The 25,528-nt window shown below is 37.4% G+C and overlaps 1 protein-coding gene across 2 annotated transcripts; it reads right to left on the bottom strand.

Moving 5' to 3' along the window:
• Nucleotides 1–2,716: 2,716 nt before the first annotated feature.
• GALNT3 (polypeptide N-acetylgalactosaminyltransferase 3) lies at nt 2,717–24,777 on the bottom strand. 2 transcript variants are annotated; one of them, XM_068138714.1, is made up of 11 exons: nt 24,635–24,777; nt 16,896–17,493; nt 15,444–15,616; nt 14,122–14,271; nt 13,656–13,890; nt 12,274–12,391; nt 11,653–11,853; nt 10,509–10,640; nt 9,498–9,599; nt 6,996–7,148; nt 2,717–6,484 (listed from the first exon to the last, which is right to left on the bottom strand). In XM_068138714.1, the coding sequence occupies exons 2-11, from the start codon at nt 17,402–17,404 to the stop codon at nt 6,362–6,364; spliced, it is 1,896 nt and encodes a 631-aa protein (XP_067994815.1). In that variant the 5' UTR covers nt 17,405–17,493; nt 24,635–24,777; the 3' UTR covers nt 2,717–6,361. The 2 variants fall into 2 exon arrangements, 1 of the variants encoding a protein (XP_067994815.1); XR_010987390.1 differs by lacking the exon at nt 2,717–6,484 and adding an exon at nt 9,010–9,109 and having other exon boundaries at nt 7,075–7,148.
• Between the last annotated feature and the right edge of the window lie 751 nt (nt 24,778–25,528).

Genomic DNA, 25,528 nt, shown 5'->3' with positions numbered 1-25,528 from the left:
TTGCTGAAGGACCAAAGCTAAATATTTTCAACAGCCATTTCAGCAGAAATTTCCTGCTAACAAAAGAGAGGGGAATTCTGGAAGGAGAGTGATGATGCCAAGTGGTGTGTAGCCCAAGGGAAAACTCAACTGATTTAAAGCTGGTTATGGTATGGTGATACAGCACCCTACTACATGCCTTTCACTGTAAAGGAGTTATTTTTCTATTATGTCATTACTAAAGAATCATTTGGATTATGCAACAAACATTTCTTACTTTGTGATGCTAAAAAGGGATTTAGCTTGCACGTCATTTTGTTCATATGGCTTAGTTTTATATGCACACCACAAAATGCACAATGTATGCAGACTGCATTTTTATTCCCACATTTGTACTGAACCAGTTTTAGTTCTGCAAGCTATGGACCATAGCAAAACAGCCTTTGCAGAAGCAATCTTCCACTTACATTAAAAATCACCATGCAAAAAGCATTTTTAGTTATTTCTCTTCTGGCATTTCCCTTGCGCTTTTGACTCCAGTCACAAACAAGTCTTTGATAATACACACTGGAGCTGAATGTTACTTTTTTGGCCACAACTCTGCCTCTTCCTATCCCACTCATATCAAAGGCACAGGCTGCACCTCATCTCACTTGGCCTTTACATGGCTCCACTTTTCTCCAAACCCCATCTTTCTTGCTCCAAGTTTGCTGCCAACAGTTAGGCTGTGCTCATGGCAGAGCTAAAGCAGAAGCCCAGTTTTTAGGCAGGCCCAGCCAACCCACAGAAACCAATTTTTGTTCCACAGCCAGGAAAAACATTGCAAGTCTATGCTTTAACCACAGACCTTAAATAAGTCAATAGGCAGCTTTCAGCTCTTAATTTCCAGTTATCTAGACAGACAGGTAGTAGCCATGATTCGCTCTGAGCTCACCATCTTATATTCCCTTACTCCTTTATCCTCTCTTGGTACCCATTCCAGTCCCTTTTGCAAACATACACTGGGGCTCCTAAATTAACAGCTAAATGAATATAGTCAGTGAAAATTTTGTGGTCCTAGAGTAGCACAGGTCAATACTTCAGGCAAGTGTGTGGTGTCACTCTGAACTGCTGTCCCCCTTCAAATTACAGATTTTGTTATCTCGTAGAAATTATTTAATATCAAAGCAAGGGTTTATACTAAAGATTGTTATTTATATGCAAGGTAATCCATGTGGACAAATGTCATTCCATGGAGCAGTCTTTAGAATCAGTTACACCAACAAGTGACAAAAATGTATATAATCTTTCTTGGCAGCAGACCCAGTAGTTACTAGCCTGTCAACTGATCAGTTACCAGTGACAAGGCACCTAATTTCTCCAACAGCATACTCATGGTCAGCCATGTAACTTTTTCAAGACAGCACCTCATGTTTGAAGTACAGAAGGTTCAGTCAAGTGGAGAACCATCTAGACTTTTCAGACCCATATAATCTAGGAGGCACTGAAAAGAACCACTTATTCAGTGACAGAACACTTGAGTAATGAAACTGCTATCTAAAGAATTCAGGAGATATATTAAAATACAGAAAAGATTACATGGCCTTTCCTTGGAATGTTTGAGAGAAACTACAGCACCAATGAGATCATGCACAAGCTCAAAGCACTGGCTATAGTTCTGACAGCAACTGAAATAAAACCCCCTACATTTCAATCTAATATTATAATCTCAATCAGATGCACAAGATTATAAAAGGCTAATTCCCAAAATGTGAGGGGTTATTCTTTACAAGGAAGTTGGGTCTACAAATTCCTTCCGTTTCATGTATTTCTCAGAGTAATTCAATATGTTCAAAGCAATGGTTAGTACTGTATTGTGTACCTCAAAAGATCATCTAGTCCAACTTCCCCACCAGAGCAGGATCACCTAGAGCAGCTCACATAGGAATGCATCCAGGCAGGCTTTGAGTATCTCCAGAGAGGGAGACTCTACAACCCCCCATGGGCAGCCAGTTCCAGTGTTCCATCATCCTCACAGTGAAAAAAAAAATTTCCCTCATGTTTCCATGGAACTTCCTATGTCTCATCTTCCACCCATTGCCCCTTCTCCTGTCACTGGGCATCACCAAGAGCAGCCTGGCTCCATCTTTGCCACTCACCCTTTACATATTTATAAACATGAATAAGCTCACCCCTCAGTCTCCCCTCATAAGGGAAATGTTCCACTCCCCTAATCATTTTTGTGGCTCTGCAGTGGACTCTAATTACTCAAGAGAATCAAGCCGGAGGAGTAAGTTAACACCAAGGATAACATCTGCTGCTGCCCTCTAAAAATAACCCAACTGCAAGATAGTTTACTTTTCAGGAAAGACTGAAGACTATGCTAGAAAAGCAGAGAGAAGATGCACAATACCTAATCCTTGAACTGCTTGCAATTTTTCTGACTGCTGCTTTGTTATTACTTTTGAAGGTAATTAAAAACAAACAAAAAAAATGTTTTATACATCCTCAATCATATGTACAGAACTCCTGCTGCTCTTCTGAAATCCTATGGATATCTATATATACACACACGTACACGTGCACACTCGGAAGTGCAATATTCAGTGTAGACAAATTAATTTCAGATCTTCAAACTGAACAAAAAGTCATATGAAGTCCAATTAAGACTGAACTATTGTACTAAACACTGCAAAAAAAAAAAAAGAGTAAATTGTCTTTCACTTTAAAGAACAGATAGTAGGCATACTAGAAACAAACTGGAGTGGTCTCAGTAGTAGTAATGGTTAAAACCCCCTGTGTTTAAGTGCATCATGAATTTTGGATGATTCACCTATGTTAGGCCAGAAAAGTTTCAAAAAACGAAAAGAAAATCTTTAAGACAATTTTAAATCACAGGCTCAAGGTTGGAAAAGACCTCAGAGATCAAGTCCAACCTGTCATCCAACACCTCATGACTAACTAAACCATGGCTTCAAGTACCACATCCAATCCCCTCTTGAACACCTCTAGGGACGGTGACTCCACCACTGCCCTGGGCAGCACATTCCAATGGCCAAGAATAAATTTTAACTTCCATACCTGGAACTGAACAAAAAAAGTTATAAGCTACGTGATTTGCAATATCTAATCTTATTTGAAAACAGTGAAAAATACAGATATTCCTATATCTGTTATAAAATGGTCTTAGATTATCAACTAGAAAACCAAAATAAAGTGGAGCTTCTCTAGCACTGCTTATGAAGACATTCCTAATTTCAAATGCAACAGAACACTCACATCTGTGCAGTTCAAATTTTATCCTGGTTTGGTGTTACCCCTAAAAAGAATACTGTTAATGAGCAGATAAATGACTTTTCCTGTATGCAAATTACAATCTGACAAGTTTATAAAAGAAACAGGTTGCATAAAGACAGATTTAGCTAGTGTTCTTAGGGAAAAAAAAAAAGGCATTTGCTGCAAAACAGGAACTACAGAAGTCCTTCAAAGCCATTATGTTAAATACCTTGTTTCGTAGAACAGGTTCTTCGAGCACTTCATTCCATTTCATTCCTGGGGGTCATCATGGCATGCCTGCTATGTAATACCCATCCTCTATTCAGATTTATTGAATAATTTTCTTGTTGGCCTGCATCCTACTTTTTCCTCAACTCGTCTAATTTGTCAAGTGTATTCATTGCCCTTCTAATATTGCTTTGATCTGCAAAACTCTTGAGTTTGTATTCTATTACTGAAATATGGAAATACTTGTCAGTGGGCACAGGCAGATCTTGGAGCAATGCCATTCATTACAACCTTCCCCCCCGTTAGAAATACAAAACACCACATCATCCATTTATCCACCTGCCAGACTCTTATATGAAACTATTATTTATTTATTGGGACAAAAGGACTGTGGCAGGTACAACTCACCCCCCACCCCAGAAGCACCAAAGGCAGAGGCTTGCTGGGAGCTGATAAAGATCAGCTTGATGCACCCAGACATTAGCTGATGCCTCTGGGTCCAGAAGTACCTCTGCTGTGGCACTCCAAATAATTAAGAAACTCATTGGCAGGTACATAATTCAGAGAGTATAAAAGGAGTCCTGCTGGAGAGGGCTCTCTCCACACAGAAGCAGGCTGGCAGTCAGATATTCTCCTCTTAGAATGAGACCTTGTCTAAGGAGTCCTCAACCCCACCTTGGTGAGTATTTATGTATATATTCTGGATACTTGTGAGGAGATTTTCCTTTTCTGAGTGTGTGCGTGTTTTGGTTCATCTCTCCCAAACAGTTTAAGTGGCTGTGCAGAAGTATATTCCAAACTGACATCTAAATTATTGTGTGGGGAGGAAAGCAGATTAATTGTGATAAATGCACAGTTTTCAGGTGGCTGCTGCTGTCTGTTTTGCAGGTGCCTCCACAACAAGGACAAACATAGCATTTGCATATTTTTTTGTTACTCAGTCTTTAATACCCTTTCAAGTTTATTCTCAGCTTTATGTTTGATCATGCAGCAAATATTTTTCCTTTGTCTTCACTTTAAATAATCTGATCCCTCCCCTCCCCCACCTTTGGCAGCAATGACCTTTTCCTTCATCTCCTTCCTCTTATGAGTACACTACACTACTTAAAAGGAAATAGTAAGCATTTTCTAAAATACTCTAACTAGCTACATCTAACCAGGCCTGATCGTGATTGTCTTACTCAGCTTTTCAGTGTTGTGTGCACCTTTCCTGACCTTCAGATCATTAAGGAGTTCATGAGTAAGCTGGTTGCTATTAATTACATCTACTGTTTTCTTACATTTGAACAGACACTACACAAGTTCAACAACTCTTTTGACAAGCTGCAAAGTCTAAGTACCTTTTTACTTTGAATCAACATTTCTCTTAATAAGACTGGCACCTCTAGACAAGAAGTCTCTTGCTTGTATTCTGTGGCTTGCTTCCCTTCCTAGAAGTTCATTACTTTAATTGCACAGCCATTTTCCTAACACATGCAAATTTAAGGTTATTTTTAAACCTTCATAATTTTCATAAGTCAATTAAGTATTCTCCAAACCAGAATGTAAAAGTTTATTATTAAATAGAGTTTACCTTACTAAAGTGCAATTTTATGTGACCTTAGATACCTTAAAGGTGGGATGGTTATTAATCTCTTATTCATATCCTGAAGTAGACCTTTTCAAGTATGCATACATCTCTGTTCCTAAAGATGACATTTCTTACACAGAATAGTTTCCTTCCTTCATTAAAGAAGGCCTAAGAAACCACAGTCAGAAAATGGTCATGACTGGTGACTGCAATGGAAGACTAAGTAGAGAGTGTTTAACATCCAGTAAAAGAACCAAAGAAATGTAAATATATTTAAAAATACTTAATCAAAAGAAAGCTATATATGAAGTCACAGTTCTATATGAGCTATTGAAATATACTTGTGGATGCTTGTGAGAATACAAAGTTTCATGAAAAGACCTAGCAGAATAGTTAGGAAGGCCAGAGTCTCACTTGGATTGATAAAACAGAGGTAAGTCCTTTGTAAAAGGGAAACAGCAACAACAAGAAAAGAGGAAAAAGAAAATCAACATGCAATTGTTCACAACAGAAACTATGTAAAGAGTAGAAAGCTGTTAAACAGTGATTCATGCAGGTTGGAAAAAAGTGAATCTAGGAAATAAAATGTAACTTTTTTTTACAAAAGTGTTAATGTTAAGCAATTCAAAAGTCTGTTACAATTTAACTTAGTCACATTTCAAAGCTAATGAAATATTAACAAATCTATACTACATTTCTGGGTAAACTAAAGGAAATTAATATGAGAATAAGCAGATTTTCCATTAAAATAATCATGCATACATATTTTATCTACAAAAGAATTGACTTGCTAGAAGCTGAGCACAGTGTGGTGGCCTATTCTGCTTTAAAACCTGAAGGTCAAATAATTTAATTAAGTGAAGGAACTTAAAAACACTGCGAAACCATCACTAAGTATGTGATTTAAAAGAAGTCAACCAACTGAGCATAAAAATATACATATAGAGTGTCTTGGGGTTTAGGCAGTATATAGTAATTTTTCATAACTATACAAAGAAAACTAGTCCTCTTCAGAAGTACTTACAATATGTGGAAAAACAATATACACATGGTCCCCGAGGTGAAAGAGAACAAAGGATCCACAAATCAGTGGTCAACATACAAAGTCTTATCACAGAAATATTGTAAACATTTTTCTTAAATCTCAGTCATCTTTGGTATAAGAGTCCTGATGACATGTTTTAGATCCAACTTAAATAAAAGGGAAGAGCATTGAGACATTTTTCATTCAAAGTATTATCACTTTAAAATGTTGTATGCATATATGATCACAGTTTAGAACAGATCTTTTCTCTTAATAAAACATTCCTGGCCTATAAATATCGAAATTTAATTGTTCTGGCCAAAGATCCACTTCTGGAAGGAGTCTGATGGCTCACAGGGTACCAAACTTGGATGCTCTCCGTTTCCTGTAAGGCACATGTGTAGTGCTGTATTGTATAGAGTTTGATCCTGAAGTGCAGAAAAAAAAAAAGAGAAGGAAAAGAACATGAACAAACAATGAGTATGCTATTTCCCTACCACACTTCATTTTTTCCCCAATTTCACTGTTGTTTAAGTGTAAGGTACTAAAGAGCATGCAGACAGGGGCTAGTAAACAAGTATGAATAGCATGACAATTTTCTTCATTTTTTCAATTTGTTTTCTTAGGCAGCAAGAAAAATATTTTAAAAGGTACAACACATTTGGATTGACTTCCAGGTGGATGCCCAGACACCCATTGAAAGACATCAATTCATTTTTGTAAGTCACCTTTCTACTTATTTTTTTTAAATAGCGAAATCATCAAGTTTTCATCTGGTAACTGAAAAGTGGAGGCTATCTGAATTTTTCTCCCAGAAATAAACATATTCCTTTTTGGCTTCGAGTTTTGTTTCTTTGAGGTTTCCTCTTTTACTGGGAAACAATTAACTCTCATAAAAACCATTGATAAAAATGCCAATTCATCACACAGTCTAAATACCTTTCGATGCAGCCATTGCTGTTCTCCAACAGTAAGGGTTTTCTGGCCTTTGTAGTTGCACTCATGAAGCTGCACAGGTCCTTTGGAAGCATGCAGACAAAGCTCCTTCTGAATGTTATGTCGAATTTCATGGTGTGCAGAATATTCAAAGTACTATTTAAATAATTTAAAAATTTAAGTAAATAAGCAATAGTATCAAACTAAATTAACCCTTTGAAATTCCAGTAGACAAAGTAATTTATTTTGTTACCCAACACTTTGAGACTACTACTTTAAAAATCTTTAGTCAACTTTTGTTACTGGATTTTGGTTTTCCTTAGGGCAAATAAACAAAATGCCAGACCAAGAGTACTGATTGCTGTATGTCAACTTTTGCTGATCTAAACAAATGTCAAAGATAGGATCCTGTCATGTTTTCTTGTGAGCTAGCCATTAGAAAAGTAACATATGCATGTATTTTGTGAGTGAACTTTAGCATTATTTCCTGACAACAAAGTATTCTATTCTCTAGTCTTAAAGCTCAGGAATTTGAGGCTATAATTCCAGTCTTAACAGGAATTTAATTCTAAGTTACAGACATAGCTGTCCTTTCATACCTCTGAGTCCTACCCTACCATCTTGGTCTCCTCCTTTTCTCCCTCATTAAACAGCAGAGTTCCTATCATTACATCTCACTATCACTGTTTCTCAGCTCTGTATGTCAGCACTCTTCACCATGATTCCTTTGATTATTATGACCAGGCTTGGTTTGCTCTCTGGCCTTCAATTATCTGTCCAATTGGTCAGCTCCCTGCTCCTCATTGCCTTGGCATTATTTGGAATAGCTCTGAAGAACAAACTGGCTTCTCACTCTGAAGTCTCTGTATGCAACATTACTCTCTGAAAAAGCTACTGATAGGCGTGACCTGCTTAGTCACTTAATTCTCAAACATAACAGTTTACCCTAATACGTTCAACTGACATTCTCATTTATTTTTTTAACTCCAAAATCCCTGTAAGCTCTGAAAATACAACTCAAAAGCTACATTTAAAACTTCATTAATTTTTGGATATTGAGATGCCTTTGAAAGGGATGTTTTCCCAGACCCAGCATATTCTAAAATGGAAGAATGATAAACTATTGATGTACAACTCTGAAAACTAGGTTCTCTTTTCCACCCCATTCTCTCTTCTAGAATATACAGATGATGATGACATGACATGGAAAAATTCAGCCTACACTGCTAAAGCCTAGTAAAGAACATAAAAAACCTTGAAAATAGAGTATTGCAATAAGGGTTAAGTAAGCAAATATGTACATCTCCTGAGCATTACCAGCAAAACCTATACTAAAATTCTCTGAAGGTTAGCATTTAAAAGGATTCAGACTATTATTTCATGGCAGAAGGAAAAACAAAAAACACAACACTTGTAAGTGTAGAGTTTTAGTACAGTCTAAGATAACTTGGAGACAGATGACAACAGAAGCATAGAGCAGCTCTCTTAATACTGTGTCTTGGTACAGTGTTCTCACATTAATCACTGTGACAATGTGAAAAGGCTAATATAGCATTAATCCGCAACAAAATGTTCAATATTGTAAGAATCTAACATAATGGGTTAGAGTGTTCCATCTCCCCCCAAAATTAGGAAAGCATCAATTAACTGGCATCACCAATGGAGGGCTTAGAAGACTGAAGATTAAAAAAAAAAAAAAAAAAGGAGGAAAAATACAACTACATTTTAATAAAGATCTTTTAAACCTTTAGTTATTAATGATTTACAGCTCACCAAGCAACTCTTAAGGGCAACAGAGAAGTGTTCATTTCTGGACAAGGAAGGAGACGTTCTTTTACTAGTATTACAGTAGTGCCTAAAGGATTCAGCATTTGAAAACTACTGCAAATAATACTGTAGAAGAAACAGAGCACCGCTGCTGTCTCCAAGAGCTATTCAAAGACAGCTCTTCTTGGACAAATTCAATCATATTATCCACTTTCATTAACCAGTATAAGATAGATGACTTTGACCTCACTCTATGAGGCTGCAAGCATGATAGGGAAGGTGGCTCAGGCCTGGCCACTTGTCTCCCATTGGTTGGATTCCCATCAGTATCTTCCTTGACAGTGCGAGTCCTAGTGGCAGAGAAAGAAGCAATAGGAGGAAGCATAAGGAAAGGAAGAATTAGGAAGACAACACTTACAAAAAAGTAGTAAGGGTAGGATGAAAAGGTTTTGCACAGGAAGGAGAGATGAAGAAGTGAAGCAGTACAACTGCTTTAGAAATCTGAATCTGTATGCTGAATGTCAAATGTTAGAACACATGAATAGCACTATGACATTTTCCTTGAGCAATATACATAGGAATTAGATAAAAAAAAAAATCCCTCACAACCAGAGAACAAAAAGACCCAACCAAAATCCCAAAAGTGCATATTAAACATCTTCAAAATTAATGGAAAACTTTACTATATTGAAGTTTCAGCTGAACAGATCATAAAAACCAAACATAAGAATATTTTACCTGATTTCCTCCAAGTCCATGACAGGAATACATAATCAATGGTTTGCCACCATGGTTAGCTTCACCAACATCCAGACACATGCGGTTGCCTATATTTTTTAACTAAAGAAAGGGTGTTACCACAAAAAAGGAAGCAGCTTAGGGATGATAGAGAATTAAACTGTCTCACTTCTATACGAAACTAACCTTTGGTTTAGCAACAGTTACAGCTGTTAGTTCATTTCTACTTCCTGCTATGCTCAAATCTAAAAATCCTGGTCTGTCACAGTTAATTTCTAACCAAGAGCCTAGTAACAACATTATGGTTATCCAAAGCCACATGCTGTAAATTATTAGGCTACTGGTGTACAAAGTTACTCTTATTCCAATTACAATTTGAACAAATACATGTAAAATATTCAAAATTAGAGGAAGGGGACATATTATTAGCTAACTATTCACATTCACTACAAACTAAGAATTATTAGATATTAAATATTGTTAACTTTATTTTTAGTAATTAATGCCCAAGAAGTTATTTGGGCAGAGGAAATGCAATGGTCTTTTAGAAGAACCAATAGGTATATCTATAAATACACCTCATCATAAACCTAATTCTGTGAAGCAAACACCTATCCAGTTTTCCTCATTAACATGAAGTAAAAATTCTCTCAAACTTCTTAGTATGTAAAGCTAAATTTACCTCGATAACTCATGGAAGTCTTAACACTGGCTTAGTACTTTTTGTGTCATTTTAACTGTTGGTGTTAGGAGGAATAATGCTTAACGTAGCAGGTTAGGAGATCCCACTAAGCAAGGCCACTTTACTTGAATTTTATATTGCCACTGACAAAACAAAACAATTCAAACAGCAATGTACAGAGAAGAGATTCTTTGTCCAGAGTAGTAACAGAAAACCCTAGATCTGTTAATGACAGCTGAAATGTAAATGCTATGGCCAATGTAGCATAAAAGAGTACCAAATAACCTCCATTATGGAAGACTACAGAAAATAATTAAGATTACACTTACATATCCAGAAAACAAAGGATTCAAGTCTGGCACATATACTTCTGGATAAACATTACTGAGATACCAGGTAAAATTTTTACACTGCAGACGTCGTCTTAAATCAAGTCTTTTTGATATATCTCCAAATGCTTTCTGTGAAAGGGAGGGAGAGTGAGCATTACTAATGCCAATTTCATACATACATGTTATTCCATATGTTAGTATTAAACAAGTTTTAAGCTTCATTTGTAGATTTTAAAAATACTGTTCCATTACAGTTACTGCCATTTGTTTTTCATAAACCAACCAACCACCTCCCTGCAGCATTTTAAAACACATGCAAGAAAATTGCATCACAATACGGAAGCAACAGAAGTACCCTTAGTTCCAAGACAGTTTTAACACAATTCCATGAAAGGAGGAAGCACAAACAAGACTATACTCAAGACAGTTATAAAGGCAACTATTGTCACCAAAAAGAGTGATCTAAAATAATGAATTGGATCAAATAATTTGCATAATAGTACAATCCAGAATCTCCCAGACAAAATTCAGTTGTCTAGCTGCTAAACATGCTTAGGAAATCTAATGTTATTAATGATAAAATAGTAATAAAAGTCTGTATGATAAAGTTAGACAAAAATAAAGTAGCTTCCACACAATGAAAGACCAGAGTCTGAAAAAACTTCCACAAATAAACTTAAGTTTTAAGCAAGTAGAAAACCACCCTGTTTCTCTTACTGGATAAGGTTTGTTGTGCAGCTGAAGAATAAAAAATTGCTTTTTCAGTAAAAATACTACACTAATGAGATACTACATTTCACACTCCAAAAAATAGATTAATTTGCACTTTCTATGCCCAGTAACTTCCCTCATTCATTTCTTGCAGTTCCAGTAACTGTTTAGTGAAGACAACCCAGGATTTTAGAGAACATATGAAAAAAATCCTACCAATAAAACCCCCCACCACACAAAAAACCTGATTATCACCACCCAAACACTTAAGTTTGCTCAAATTTGTTAGGGTTACATCATTAAGCAAACCAAACTGTGTCTTTTCATCAAACTCTCTAGAATCCTTACATACTTCGTCAATAAATAACTTTTGCTCACCAAAACTTTCACCGCAGCAAGTGTGATTTCTAATACCACCACCACCACCTACTTGTTTCACAATTTTTGCAGCTTCTGTGTTTCTTCGGTAAAAGATTTCTTTATATTCATCCATCCACACTTCTGCAAGGCGGACTTGATTACGTGTGATCACTTGAGTACCTTTCGGGAAAGTATGAGGACTCTTGCTGCGAAAGACATGGCCAACAACAGAGCAAGGCATAATCTCCAACTGTCCACCACATTGCCATACCTAATAATAACATTTTTTGTGTAAGTGCACCGCAATAAGAATTAAGGAGGTGGAAAAAAAAATTCAGCAATATTATTGTTCACCAGAAAATATACCAAACCAAACCAATAAAAACCCACCAAAACCAACACACACACACACCACTGAAAGCCCAAACCATTAACAAGAATGCATATATCAACCATAAGTGAGTTTCCTAATCAGGTAAACTCTAGAAATTTGTATTTCAGTTATCAGTCCTAAACACACACACAAAAAAAAAGGTCAGCTTAGTGAACATGATTGTATTTTATTTCATAGATCATTATTAATTCATTTCCATGTCCTAGCTGGCTAATTCAAGTTCTAATACTAATTTTTCCTCAAGAATCCTGCGCACTGTCAGTATAGAGACCACAGTTAATTAAATACTAAACTTACTCTGAAAGACATTTCTATATTTTCACCTCCCCATATTTCCATTTCTTCATCATAACTTCCAATGTGTTCAAAGTAGTCTTTTGATATTGAAAAGAGACCTCCAGCAAAAGTTGGTGTTCTGAGAAAAAAAAAAGGGGGAAATTTACTAAGACGGGATTCAAAAGGTAGGGTTTGTTTTGGTGTTTGTTTTTTTTTAAACATAGGTGTAAAAACAGTGTAACTGTTCTAGGAAGCTTCCATGCATTTGTCAGTGTTTCATTACATTGATACATTTTCCTGACACAGATAATACTCCAAAGCAATTAAATTCACTCACACTGAGTCTCACTTGACAGTTTTACTGTCATTAACAACTGTTTTAGACTGATGGTATAAAAGACAGCACAAGGAAAAAATAACATGTTTTCTCTGTATGGAAGATATGAAGCAAAGTTATTACTCCTCCAGACCAGTAACCTGCCTGCAGCCAAAGCATGTAAAATTATCATCAAATGCACCACTCTAACAGTCTAGCATTTTGGTGCTCTGAACTTTTGTTGTTATTCTTTCAGGGATGATGAATGGTAAAGCAGAACCTGTGGTACTGTCTGAAAAAAAACCAAAACAACCTGCTTATAATCAGCTTGTCCCTCTCATGGTGAAAAACAATAGAAATTTCTTATTATATTCTCAGCATACACAGGGAAAAAAAAAAAGGTATATTCAGAGCAATTACTGACTTAAGGAAGATATATTTTTATAAAAGCTTTAAAGTTTACAATATGGTTCTTAGAAAAAAATATTACATAAAACATCTGAGATGTTAAGATTTGTGATCATACCCATTATGGCTTTAATGGGTGGATGCTCTGATGGGCCCAAAGAGCGGTAGCAACTGGACTTAAATTCAGTTGGTAGCTGGTTGACAAAGCTCGTCTTATGGGGAGCAGCTGACAAAACTGGGATTGTTTAGTATGGAAAAGGGGAGGCTGAAAGGAGATATCAACACTCTCTACAATGACCTGAAAGTTGTAGTGAGGTGGGTGTTGGTCTCTTCTTTCTAGTAAGAAGTGATAAGAGGAGAGGAAATGACCTTGAAATATGTCAGGGGTGGTTTAGATTAGAAGAAACTACTTGACAGAAATAGTTATCAAACACCAGAATAGGATCCTCAGGAAGATGGCTGAATCATCATCCTTGAAGATGCATAGATGTGGTGCTAAGGGACATAGTTTAGCACCAGACTTGGTAAAGGCAGGAGTCTGTGTTCTTAGAGGTCTTTTCCAACCAAAATAATGTTATGATTCTATCTGAAAAACACTCTCATTTACAAACTGATGTCCATAATAAATTAATAAATGTGAAAACAGAAAGATTTCAAATATTATTTAAATTACATTTACCTAATTGGATAGGTTTCATCTTTTCTTCTTTCGCGTTCCTGTTTAGGAAGAGACTCCCATCCAAATGACAAACTCCAATCAAAATTTCCTCTGTTGTGGCTATGCCCATAAGGAGAAGGTTTACTAAATTCAAAAGTATTGAGATCTATAGAAGCAATATCAGGACTTACAACAGCGACAGGATTCTCAGCTATTCTTGCCAATAATGGCTCTAACCAGCCATAAAAGCATTCACCTATGGAGAAAAAGGGAGCAAACACTGAATTTGTACTTGGCTATATTTTAACACACCCACAGCAAGCCAACATGCACTGCTTTAAAATAGCTTCAGTAAGTATACTTTCAATAATATATAAATGTGAAAGATGATATCTTGCTAATATTCACAATTCATAAAAATTCTGCCACACCAAATCTAAGACAACAGTGATATAAACCAGACCTGACAGTTTCGGGTTACACTTACAATGAGCATCCAGAAAGGTAAGGGTTTCTCCGGTTGCTACTGAAGCTCCCAACAACCGTGCAGTGATTAGACCTTTTCTTTCCTTTTGGCGGACTACTTTAACTATCTGAAACTGTTTGACATATTCATCTAGTTTATCATGCAAATAGTCTAGAAAGATAAAAGGGTTTCAGGTTCAGTGTATATACATGTCACTGCCCTAAATTTTACATTATGAAACTAACAGCATAAATAATTCACACTAATCACAGGAATTACCTCAACATGAAAGCAGTAAACAATTCCTGACTGTTGAACGCTATTTTTAGGGGCTGAGTTTTGTTGGGGGTGGGGGCGTAGGAGGAGGTGACTGGCAGAGAACAGGAGATGGAACACTAGAATATTCTAAAAGAGAAAAGACATGTGCTAGTACATCTCTTCTGCAGTAATAATAGATTACCAATTCAAAATCCATTTCAGAGCAAACAGATCATGCACCTACTTACTCAAGTTATCTGCCAAACATGCACATTTTTTCCTTAATGACAGCACATTTTACATTGTTTTCAAAGGCTACATTATTTACAACAACAACAAAGCTATACAAAACACTTTAAACATGCAAAATTTGAGCACACGTTCCTCATTAAACATCTCAGTCTTCCTTCCTCTGCTCATCCTTAGTATCAAATTGTACTACTGAACATATTTACATCCAAGTGCATCAGTATTCTATAGACTTGCAAAGAGTGCAAATGCATTAATATAAGCACATATTTTTAGATATGTTCATCTGAAGTTAAGAATATGCAGGTTTTTTAACTTGCATTTGTGTTCACACTCAGTATGTATTGAGATCTTTTTGACAGTTAGAGTATTGAATATTGATGTCCATTAAATAATTTTACTTTCTAGGAAACTTCATTAATATGAAGGAGAATGTCTTAATTTGCATAAAGAATCACAATGATAAAATGCAAATTTCTACAAGCATTGGCCAATTTACCCTTACATATTTTGTTCCATAAATTGCAATTAGTTTGAAGCACAAATTACAGAGATCTACTTGTCATGCAACCAATTATGCAGTTTAAGCAGGACTAGAATAGGAATAATCAGAAATGGAGTTTTAAGACCTTTGAGGATTAGAATTCCTTATTTGACTATCTAACAAAAATAGATAGGAAATAGCTATTTTATATTTTACAGAAAATGGGACAAAACCAGTTAGACCACCATTATATATGTTAATGGTGGGAAAGAGATCTCCTTTTTTAACCAATTCTTCTGCAATCCCAAGACAAATTAAGAAAAAGAATTATATCCGTAGAAAGACTTCTTACCATCTACACTGGCATCATCCACCAAAATAATCTCCTTTAGCAGTGTGGCAGGAGATGTATACATCACGCTGTGAACAGTTCTCAGCAGAGTGGACCATGCTTCATTATGAAAAACTATTATAATACTTGTGGATGGCAATGGCGGGCAACGCTTAAACTTTTGTTCAATGCATCTATGGATTAGAAAGTGTCAAATGTTACAAAACAGACAAGAAGTTTCGACTCAAATTCTTAAAAGAAACTCTTCTATTTGTAGTACAAAGATCTGTAAGTAAGGACATTACATATTTCATCTTCTCCACTTTCTATCCTGGTTTTGGAGTCCAGACAGTTTCTCCCACTGTAGAAGCCATACAGAATACTTTTTTAAAACTATGAATAAGAATTCCACTTGGAACAACTGACTCAGTTCTGCTTCTGCCTCACAAACATTTGAGTATGTTTCATATAGCACCCAGGTCTGTTCTGAGAGCAGCGGATAATGGGCTGCAAAGATGTGAAGTTAGTATTACTTTTAAATCCAGAAATACAAGAAGAAAAATTATTAGAAGAATGCAAAGTTTGCAACAAAAATTAGATCTAATTCAGAATTTCAGAATTTTCTAGAAATAGAATATAATCCTTAGGGCAACACTTCCCATTCAAGAGAAACAATGTTGAACCTATTTAAATATTGGGTTTTTTTATGTATATATTCGGAATATAACTTTATTTCTGTATTCATAAACTGCATACTTACTGTTTATTGTGTCTCAACTTTAGAGACTAGTGTCCCCAAGGTAATTATCACAGCCATAGTCTCAAAAAATACACAGGTGAAAACTCACTGGTTATGCTCCAGCAAAGGTTAGTATAAGCCGCATCATATGTAACATGATAGTCATACTACCAGCAGTGGCTCAGTAAGGTTTGTCACTTCTGACATAGCTGAGAACATGACACTGACAGAGACTGCTTGTAACTGAAATCCTCTCTGCTCAAGTACTACAATCTTCATTAATATAATTTTTCAATACTACAAGATTGTTGAGATGGTCCATTGTCCCAATTTATTAAACTATTAAAAGGGGGTGTGGGAGGATGGGGATGAAGGATAAGGAAGAAAATTAAGAAAGTGATGTTTAAATAGGGCAAAAGTTTAAATAACATTTTTGGGTTTCTCCTAAGTAAAATTTAGCAGGTTTCCAGAAAATCACTCCAGAAATTGTAGCTTAAAGGCAATAGCAGAAAACCTTATTTAAATGTGGTGCTTTTGCATTCAAAGCCATGAAAGAAGTGAGTCTTTCTGAACATTCTTGGCTTTGGCACTGTGGATCATTATGTACAGCAAATAATTATGTATATAGCTGGGAGACTTTCCTAAACTATCAGCTAGTGCTGAAGTTAAATAATTTTATAGTCTGCATTTCTGACAAGTTTTTCAGTTATCAGGACATGCACATTTCAACATACTCAGGAGGTCGAGTGTCTGGTCCAAGATCTCGGTGTAAAGAAATCCTATCACTCGCAAATGCATTAAAACAGTGTTTTTCTTCTCCACGCTGTTTCTCTTTCTGTTCTTCTTCACTCAAGTTGATAGTTTTAAAAGCTTTACCAGAAGCACCAGGAGCATTAGGATCTTGAAGGGGTCGATCCAGAAAGGGTTTTAGTTCCACTGCAGTGTAGTGTCCGGGCAAGCAGTGTCTCTCTCCAGGAATTTTAGTTTGCCTAACAGGTGCTTTTATCTGCATTTTTGGCTTTGCACCTTTGATATTGTTCATAGCATTTAATACAAGACCCAATACACGACTTTTCTTTCCAACAGCTGGCTCAACGCCAGTTTCATCTTTAAAATCTTGAACACCCACTTCTCTTTGCAATAAAAATAAAAATAGCAGAAAAACTAATACAATAATGCTAAACTTCCAGAGTTTCCATTGAAAAAATTTCTTGAATAGTTTAGGTATTTTTTTCAAAGCCATTCTAGTTTAAAAACAAATTATCACAAGACAAAAGTTTCTGTGAATGATGTTATTCAAATAGGTCACAGCATTTCTTGAAATTTTAACACCTGTAAATTAAAATGAGAAGAATTAATTACAATGTAAAACAACAACAAAAGAAGGGGGGGGGTGGGGCAGGAATTAATTCACAATTCCCAACTGACAAACATTGTGTGCATCACTTAAAGGTACAGCAAACCTCTAAGACACCCAAAATACACTCCCCCCTCCCCACTTTAATGTAGTTCTTCAAATGCAAGAACCAGAAAGCAGGCATACCACTAAGAACAGAAAAGCATTCTAAAAGTACAGACTTTTAGTTCAATGATGGGATAGGAGGAAAACATGGAATAAGTATCATAAATTCAAATGACATGTAAGAAAGATCCATATAAAAAGTGAAATATAAAGACAGGAAAGACTTCTTCATTAAATTATTTCAAATCAGAAATTTCCAAGAATAAAAATAAATAAAAATCCATTTCAGACCTAAGTAATTAGACTTCAAGAGGGAAATCTTTAGATTAATTTAGGTATCTAGTATGCATGTTCAATGCAGACTTAACACAGGTATGTTGGAGTAGGTTAATTTAGCCTGAGGATCAAGTAGTCATTCCATGTACTTTTTTCATTCACTTGTACTCTGTTTTCTGGCATGTGCTGCTGCAACTCATCAAGAGAGCATGTCAGAGAGCTCTCCTCTTTCAGGAACTCCACCACTATTTTTTTCAGACAAGCAATTATTCAGCAGCTTTCAAAGATGGGGAACTATGAGGAACATTTGAGAACTATCAGAATACAAGTGATTTGAATTAAATTCTCTCTGCACTTTACCAGAAGGCAGAGAGGAAAAAAAAAAAAAAAGAAAAAAGAACAAAAGCAAGCAACCAGCCTGAATTCAAAGCACAGCTTAATTTTTGTGTAAGTTGCATGTATGTGAAGTGAAAAAGGAAATAAACTGCATATAGAAATAAACTGCCATAGTTAATTCCTTCTTGATAACTACTGATCACTGGTTCAAAAAACACTAATTTTCTATTTAATTATTGAAAATATAAATTGACTCTGTATGTCTCAAATGGAATAACATTACTCAGGAAGAGATAGAGCTTACCAAAACCAACTTCACCTGATTTCCTTCAAGAATCTGCTGGATAAGTTAAGCACCAAACTTGTGCACATGGTAGTTTATTTCAAAGCTTATGTTAGGTTTTTAATAAACCCACACATTCAAACCACAGTAAGTTTACCATAGAGTTATGTTACAGGAATGCAGAAGGGGAGCTCATTACAGCATTACCATACAGATACTAAAAAAAACCAAACAACTTCATAAGGATCAGAAAATTTTGAAGAAAATCATGAAAAAAAAATCCAGTCCACTTCTGTTTCACCCATTATTCTTTCTTTTTTTCCTTTAGTGCCAAAAAATTTGTCCTACAACACTGATACATATAACGCTACAGGACTAAGAATAAAAACTTTCTTTTCTTTCCTGATGAAAGGATTGCAACCAATTTACCAAACTGCCAGCTTAAAAAATGCCTTGTTTTTTCACAATGCCTGGTGGGTTGATCTGTACTGGTTGCCAGACACCCACCCAGACACTCTCTTACTTCCCCTCCTCAACGTTCCATTTCACCAATAAGATGGAACAGCACATAGGTCAAGACAAGGACAGTGTGATCACTTATTTACTGTCATGGGGAAGACAGACAAAACTATAATCACCTCCTACAACTTCACTCTGTAATTCTCAACTTTTCTATCTCCTTTCTCCCAAGCAGTGTGGAAGGGGTGGAGCATGAGGGGTGTAACACTTTGCCACTCCTTTATCCTTCTCCCTTGATCCAACACATGTCCCCTCTGTGGGGTACAGTACTTAGGCAAAACCTGCTCCAGCATGGGTCATCCACAGGTCACAGTTCCTGCCAGAATCTTGATCCTGCTCTCCAGGGGCCACAGCTTCCTTTAGGGCATATCCACCTGCTGCTCCTCCATGGTCTGCAGGGTAATATCTGCTACATCACGTGAAACACCTCCCTTCCTTCTTCACTGACCTTGGTATCTGCAAAGCTGTTTCTCACATTTTTCTCACTCTTCTTTCACAGCTGCTGTGCAGCACGTTTTACTTTTTCTTAAACAACATCTCCCAGAGGCACCACCTGCTACACTGAGTGGCTCAGCTTTGGCCAGCAGTGGGTCCATTTTAGAGCTGGCTGGAAACAGCTGTGTTCAACACTCAGACAGCCCCTGGTCTCTTCTCACAGAGGCCACCTCTGCAGTCAACTGCAACCTTCCAACTTTGCCATCTACATGCAATCCACAATGTAAAATTCTAAGCATATACAGCTCACCACCCAGCAAGAAGACTGTAACTTGTGAAACTACCATTGCTGAATCTCCAAGGACTCTGCCTGAGTCTACAGCCTCTGCAACCCATTAACCAGGAATGTTTTTGTAACTCCATAAAAAAGAAAATCACATTGCTGTTTCTCCATGCACCATGCACAAGCACATATGATACTAGTAAATCTTAAAGCTTAGGCATCAGTAGGTAATACAAATATATCTTCCTCAACTAGAAAAAGAAAACAAAAATATATGCAAAGTCCTTAATATAATTAAGATAGGTCTGGCAACTTATCTCATATATAGTCAATAGGCTAAGTCACCCCGGCACTCAGATGGAGAGGGGTGCGTTAGCATTGATTGGCCGGTTGGTTTGTTTCCAAATGTTGTTGCCCTTGAGTTCCTTTTACATCACTAAACAGATAACAATGTTCTCCAGCTTCCTCTTGTTAAAGAGTCTTAAATTTGTCCATGGCAAGAGAAAAGTTAATCTTTAAAGAACATTAGGTATATGACAGGTCAAGAGAAGAGAGGTTAAAGTTAGTTGTTAATAGCAATACTGACTGTTTAACACCAAGATTATTTAAATTTGAGAACTTCATCAGTATCTGAGTCAAATATTTACAACTGTTTCTTTTGTTTTAATGGGCTGGGAAGGAACTACTTAAAGGGTAGAAAAATTACATGGTATGGCTCATATAACTGCCAACTGTTTTAGTACTAGAAAGATTTTTCAAGTAATTTTACAATTACTTTAAAGAGTTAAAGTTGCAGTTGTCAGATTTCCATGGTACATCTTCAGCATTTCAATTAACACAGCAATATTTACTTACGCTAAGCTCACTACACCATTTTTTCCCCCTGCTTTTATGTTTACTAATTGAACTTCAGCTTCATTACATCAAGCAAGAAAAAGGAAAAACGGACTGGAAAACGCCACATTTTTTCCATAGATTTTTAGCAGATACTTTAGATTTATGTTGCTGCTAGCTTGGATGCTGACGCACTAACCTATTCTTCACAAAACATCAAAAGTATGTATGTAAGTTTTACCAAAACCTTAAACTAAATTATTGCTATTTTTATTTGGGATTATTTCCTGTACAAACTAAGCAAACAAATACTTAGAATGCTCATCATCATCACAATACTCAGAATATCTGCAAATCAAAATAACCGAAACCTAAATTCCATTCAGAATATTTCTTACACTACCTATGTATTGCATACATCTGTCTTTAGATACATACATCATTAAAGACTATAATGAGCAAACCTAATGAGGAACCAAATGCAGAGAAATTTATTCAGCATTTGTTTTCCTATGTAAGTATATTCACTATTATCTACATATGCTTTGACTTCTTTTGACAATCTATTTCCTTCAGTTGGATACATCTGTCCTGGCTGCTCAGGCCTAACTACAGCAGGCTGCTACATGTTCGTCCCTAGAAATGAAAAAACAACTCACCTGAGGTGAGTGAGTTGTGCAACACTATTTAATCCTTTAAATGTGGATTAGTACACTCAAGTAGCAAACATGGTGGCACACTGTGCACATAAAAAAATGCAAATGATGTTTCTGTCATAAAGAAATAATCAAGTGAAAGCCTTAGTATTTGCAGCAGAGGTGATGTGGACAAACAAGTGCTCCTTTGCCACAAACACAGAAATCTCTTTGATATATAGACAAATTCTGAGTGCAGTTTTAATGACAAAATATCTGATAGAGACGTTGCTTACAATAAGAGAAGAACTCTTTGTCGCAAAAAATAGCAGCAGTTTCCAGAACACAGACTAAAGCGTCCAAAGAATTTTTGCTGTGAAAGATGTATCTTACTTTGAGATTTTACCAGCATAATGTTGTAGTCAGAAATACAATCTTTACAACTCACAAATGCCTCACATTTTTATGGCATAGCAATGTCAGCAAGCACAGATCAAGCTACTGTTCCGTCCTCCAGGACATGCTGAAGAAATATGCAGCATGATTAAACTCCCTGAGGTGACCGTTTTGCAAAGTGCTTCATCTTATATTCATTAGTGTTATTTTCACTAATAGTAGCCTGCATTCTTGCAGCACTTTGAAATAATTAGCCCTAAACACCAGAAGTTGGACTTTAGGTTTTAACAAAACAAACAATAGCAAAAAAAAAATTAAGAAAATAACAAGAAAACTATTATGTACTACAAAAGCCTTCTAAAAGCGCAAAAAAGCAGCTGCTACACTATCTCAAACCACATCACATGGGTAGTGTGTTAACTCAATACACAGTCTATGCTACATTTTGCCACCCACTAACTGATGTCAGACTGAATGTAAAAAACTGGCTGGCAAAAAAGCCTCACTACAGTAGTCAACATGCAGAAGACTCTGATGGTTTGTTAGCTTGGTCTGAACACTGTCGATAACCCATTTTTATTTTTTAATAAAAAGGCAAGATAACCCAAAACCGCAGAAATTCTTTCAGACCATGCCAGTGAGGAGAAATAGCTAACCATATATTATAAAAGGTATTTTTGACTTGTTTTTGCACTTCTAGGACTACAAACACAGACTGAATGCAACTTAAAATTTAAATGTCACTAAACTCTTCAGCTTCCTTTATTTTAGTCAGATTGGTTTGGGTCTCTGAAAACAGTTTTAGACTGTCCCTAAAAATTCCCTGGTGACAAGCGAGGACCAGGAAGCTGTAAAATGCTGTTTTAACCTTCAAAGGATTGGCATCTGATTCTCACTTAAGCACCAGAAAATAAATCTCTGGATCATAACCAAGGGAATTTTTTGTTGCTGTTTTCCTGACTGTAGCAATATTCTGAAGATAATGAAAATGAGATTTAAGTGCAGGGCTTGAAATCACAGTTTTACACCTCATAATTGATCTTAAAGTTGTTTAAATTACAAGTGTAATGCAAAGCAAGTTTCCTCATGGATCTTTGGAGATTTGCTTGGGTTTACTGGATCAGGGACTGCGAAAATAATCTTTGTCAGAATCTCCCAAAGGTGTCTTCAATTTCCTCTTCTCCCCACTTGACTGCCGCTTTTCCAGCTACATTTCACTGCTAAATAATCTTGCCTAACAATAAATAGTAATTTGACCATATAATGTAATTACTAAGTCACTATCAGTAGTTTCATGACATGATTTCTCCATCTGTAAGCAGAACTATTTCCTATAGCACATGATATCAACAGCTGTAAGACGGGAAGCAAATAAAATCAGGCTTTACACAAACAGACAAAATCAAACACTTTGTGGTCCAGAAACTTGAGGCACTTTCAAGTGTTCTAAAAGATAAGCACAGAAATGAGCAGATTAGGAAGAGAAATTAATCAGTGCTGGCAGGCACCTGATCAGCAATTCATATTATGGTTCTCTACACTGATTCCAAAGAAAGGGAAAGCCCCACATCAAATGTTATTGAAACAGACAGACCAGGCAACAAATTTATGAAAAGCAAAAAGGAATGGCTGAAAGGAACAATTTGTCATCTGGAACTAGACTTTGAGGAAGTGTCACAGAGAGAGCAATTATATCTTGTTTTTATTTTGACAGAACTCAAGACATCCAGACTGCCACTGGCATTTATGCCACTCCCCCACCTCCCCAACAAACAGGGCAAAGTTAAATGGCAATAGCAGCTACAAAGAGCAGGAAAACTAATCCCCTGCTCCTTCCCACAGTGCAACAAAAATAGTTATAGAGAGCCCAAATTACTATCTTAATTTTTACTCTGCTATGTTATTGAGCAGACTTTAGATGATAGTAGCAGATGCCAAATTGACCAGGCCACTGAGTAAACCTAGCTAAAAAAAGAAACCAAAACCCACAAGCTGGGTGTTCTGTCTCAGTCTTTAACTCTGTTGCTCAGCTCTGCAGCTTTACACTGGCTTTAATCAAAACTCAGATTTTTAAAAAAAAATTATTCTTCATTTTTTAAGATGCTGTTTTATAGACTAGTATGTAAAACGCTACTGAAATGCACACATTAAATCCGTATTTTCAATGTTTTTTTAGTATAACCAACAAAACATGTATCAAACACATTTTAGATGAAGTTAAAAATAGTTTCATGATACTAAGGTTATCTACAATTCACCTTTCCTATAAGTTCTTCACAGCAAAGGAAATATTTTTTAGAAGTCACCTGCTGTGTAAAAAGGTTAACAAACTACTTGAGAAATGATACAATATAGTAACTTAGAAGTGCTTCATATAGGATGAAATATGTCAGAGGAAACTGGAAATGCAAGATGAAATATACCAGGGGAATCTGGCAATGTACACAATGAAACCATCACCCTACTGTAATCGAATCAATGCGGTACTGTGGACAAATACTTGGGTGGATTCAGTACCTGGCAAGAGACACCTCCCTCAGTCAATACTTTTGGTTTGGACAGTGTATCCGGCTGGTGGCCAGCACTTCCCGGAGACTCGTTTGCCCTCCTGCCAAACAGCAGCGCCCTTCTCTGCAGACGGCGCTCCTCGCCCCGTTTCACGTTTGCCCAGAGCGGGGCACACAGAGCTGGATGGTCCTCAGCCCTCCGGAAGGCCCCTGCCGCTGGCTGCGTTGCTGCGACTTGAAGGAACTGTGTGTGTGGCGTGTGGGTGTGAGAACGTGTGTGGCTGGAGAAGGCTGCGCATGAAGTTCGAGGGGAATCCATCGGATGAGCAAGCTCCGGATCCCTCTAGCCCCAGGACCTCGCCTGCATGTCATGACTCCCCCCGCCTGTAGTTTCGCGCGGACCTGGACTGTTGGTGGCGAGCAGAGAACGGGCACCCGCGCGCTGAGACGCAGCTGGTGCCGGACCCGCGCCAAGATCAGCGGGCTCCCCGCGCCTCCCCCACTCACCTCGTCCAGGGGGACGAAGACGCTACCCACTCGAGCGGCTGCAGGCAACGGGAGAGCCCGGCGTCCTCCACCACCTCCGCCCCGCCCGGGAGGCCGGCCGCAGCGCGAGGAGACTGAAGCTGAGCGGGCTACGACGGCTTCCGCTCAACGGCCGCCAGGTGCGCGCGGGCGGCTCTGCGCCTGCGCCCACACCCGCGCCCTGCCCCTCCCTCACCTGGCGCCCAGGTGCGCGAGGCAGCTGCCACTGGCGGACTGCGGCACCGAGTGATGGGAAGCGAGGGTTCCCTGGGGTGAGGCGCACAACGGGAGCCCCTCGGCAGCGGGGGGCGAGTGGACAGGGGGCCCTCGGCGGCGGGGGGGGAAGGGGGCAAGGGGACAAGGGTCCTCGGCAGCAGATCCTGCTGAAGGAGTTCAAGAGCACGCCGGTTTCTGAAGCAGAAGGCCGTACTCATCCGCCTCGTGTATCTCAAGGAAAATGACATTTTTAGACAGTGACATAATGCTCACCACAGCAGGGCACGACGATCGTGCATGCTTTAACATCTAAATTACAGATTGCATTTTAAGCATCCCAGCAGGGTGCTGTGGTTTTTTCTTCAATCACCTAAGTGTTATGTCATGCAAGACATGGTTCACCAAGCACTCCCAGATCACGTTGCTGGGAAACAGAACACAAAATCCCTTAGAGGTGAGATCAGAGTTTGAAAGAAAGGATATCACACTGAGCTCCCTTCCTTTACAATGCAAAGCTTCCCAGGGTGATAGCTAAAAAAAAAAAAAAAAAAATCACTCTTCTATAAAAACGTGTTTTCATTTTGTGAAGAGAAAAAAATATCATAAAAGTTTGCTACTAACTTCCTTTATGACAGAGTGTGCAGTCTCGCTCTCTTCCTC

Source organism: Melanerpes formicivorus, unplaced genomic scaffold (genome assembly GCF_026170545.1).
Source record: "Melanerpes formicivorus ecotype bairdi unplaced genomic scaffold, bMelFor1.0.p_v2 SCAF_5, whole genome shotgun sequence".
NCBI classification, from domain to species: Eukaryota; Metazoa; Chordata; class Aves; order Piciformes; family Picidae; genus Melanerpes; species Melanerpes formicivorus.
This window is presented reverse-complemented; position numbering and strand designations above follow the sequence as displayed.

Bases quoted from the DNA above. Each gene is read 5' to 3' on its own strand.
- GALNT3 (XM_068138714.1), bottom strand. From the start codon at position 17,404: ATGGCTTTGAAAAAAATACCTAAACTATTCAAGAAATTTTTTCAATGG. The intron at 15,617-16,895 runs GTATGTTGAAAT...TCTAATCCATAG, and splicing joins CCAGACACTCGACCTCCTGA to ATGCATTGAACAAAAGTTTA. The intron at 6,485-6,995 runs GTATTTAGACTG...TCTGCACTTCAG, and splicing joins AGCAATGGCTGCATCGAAAG to GATCAAACTCTATACAATAC.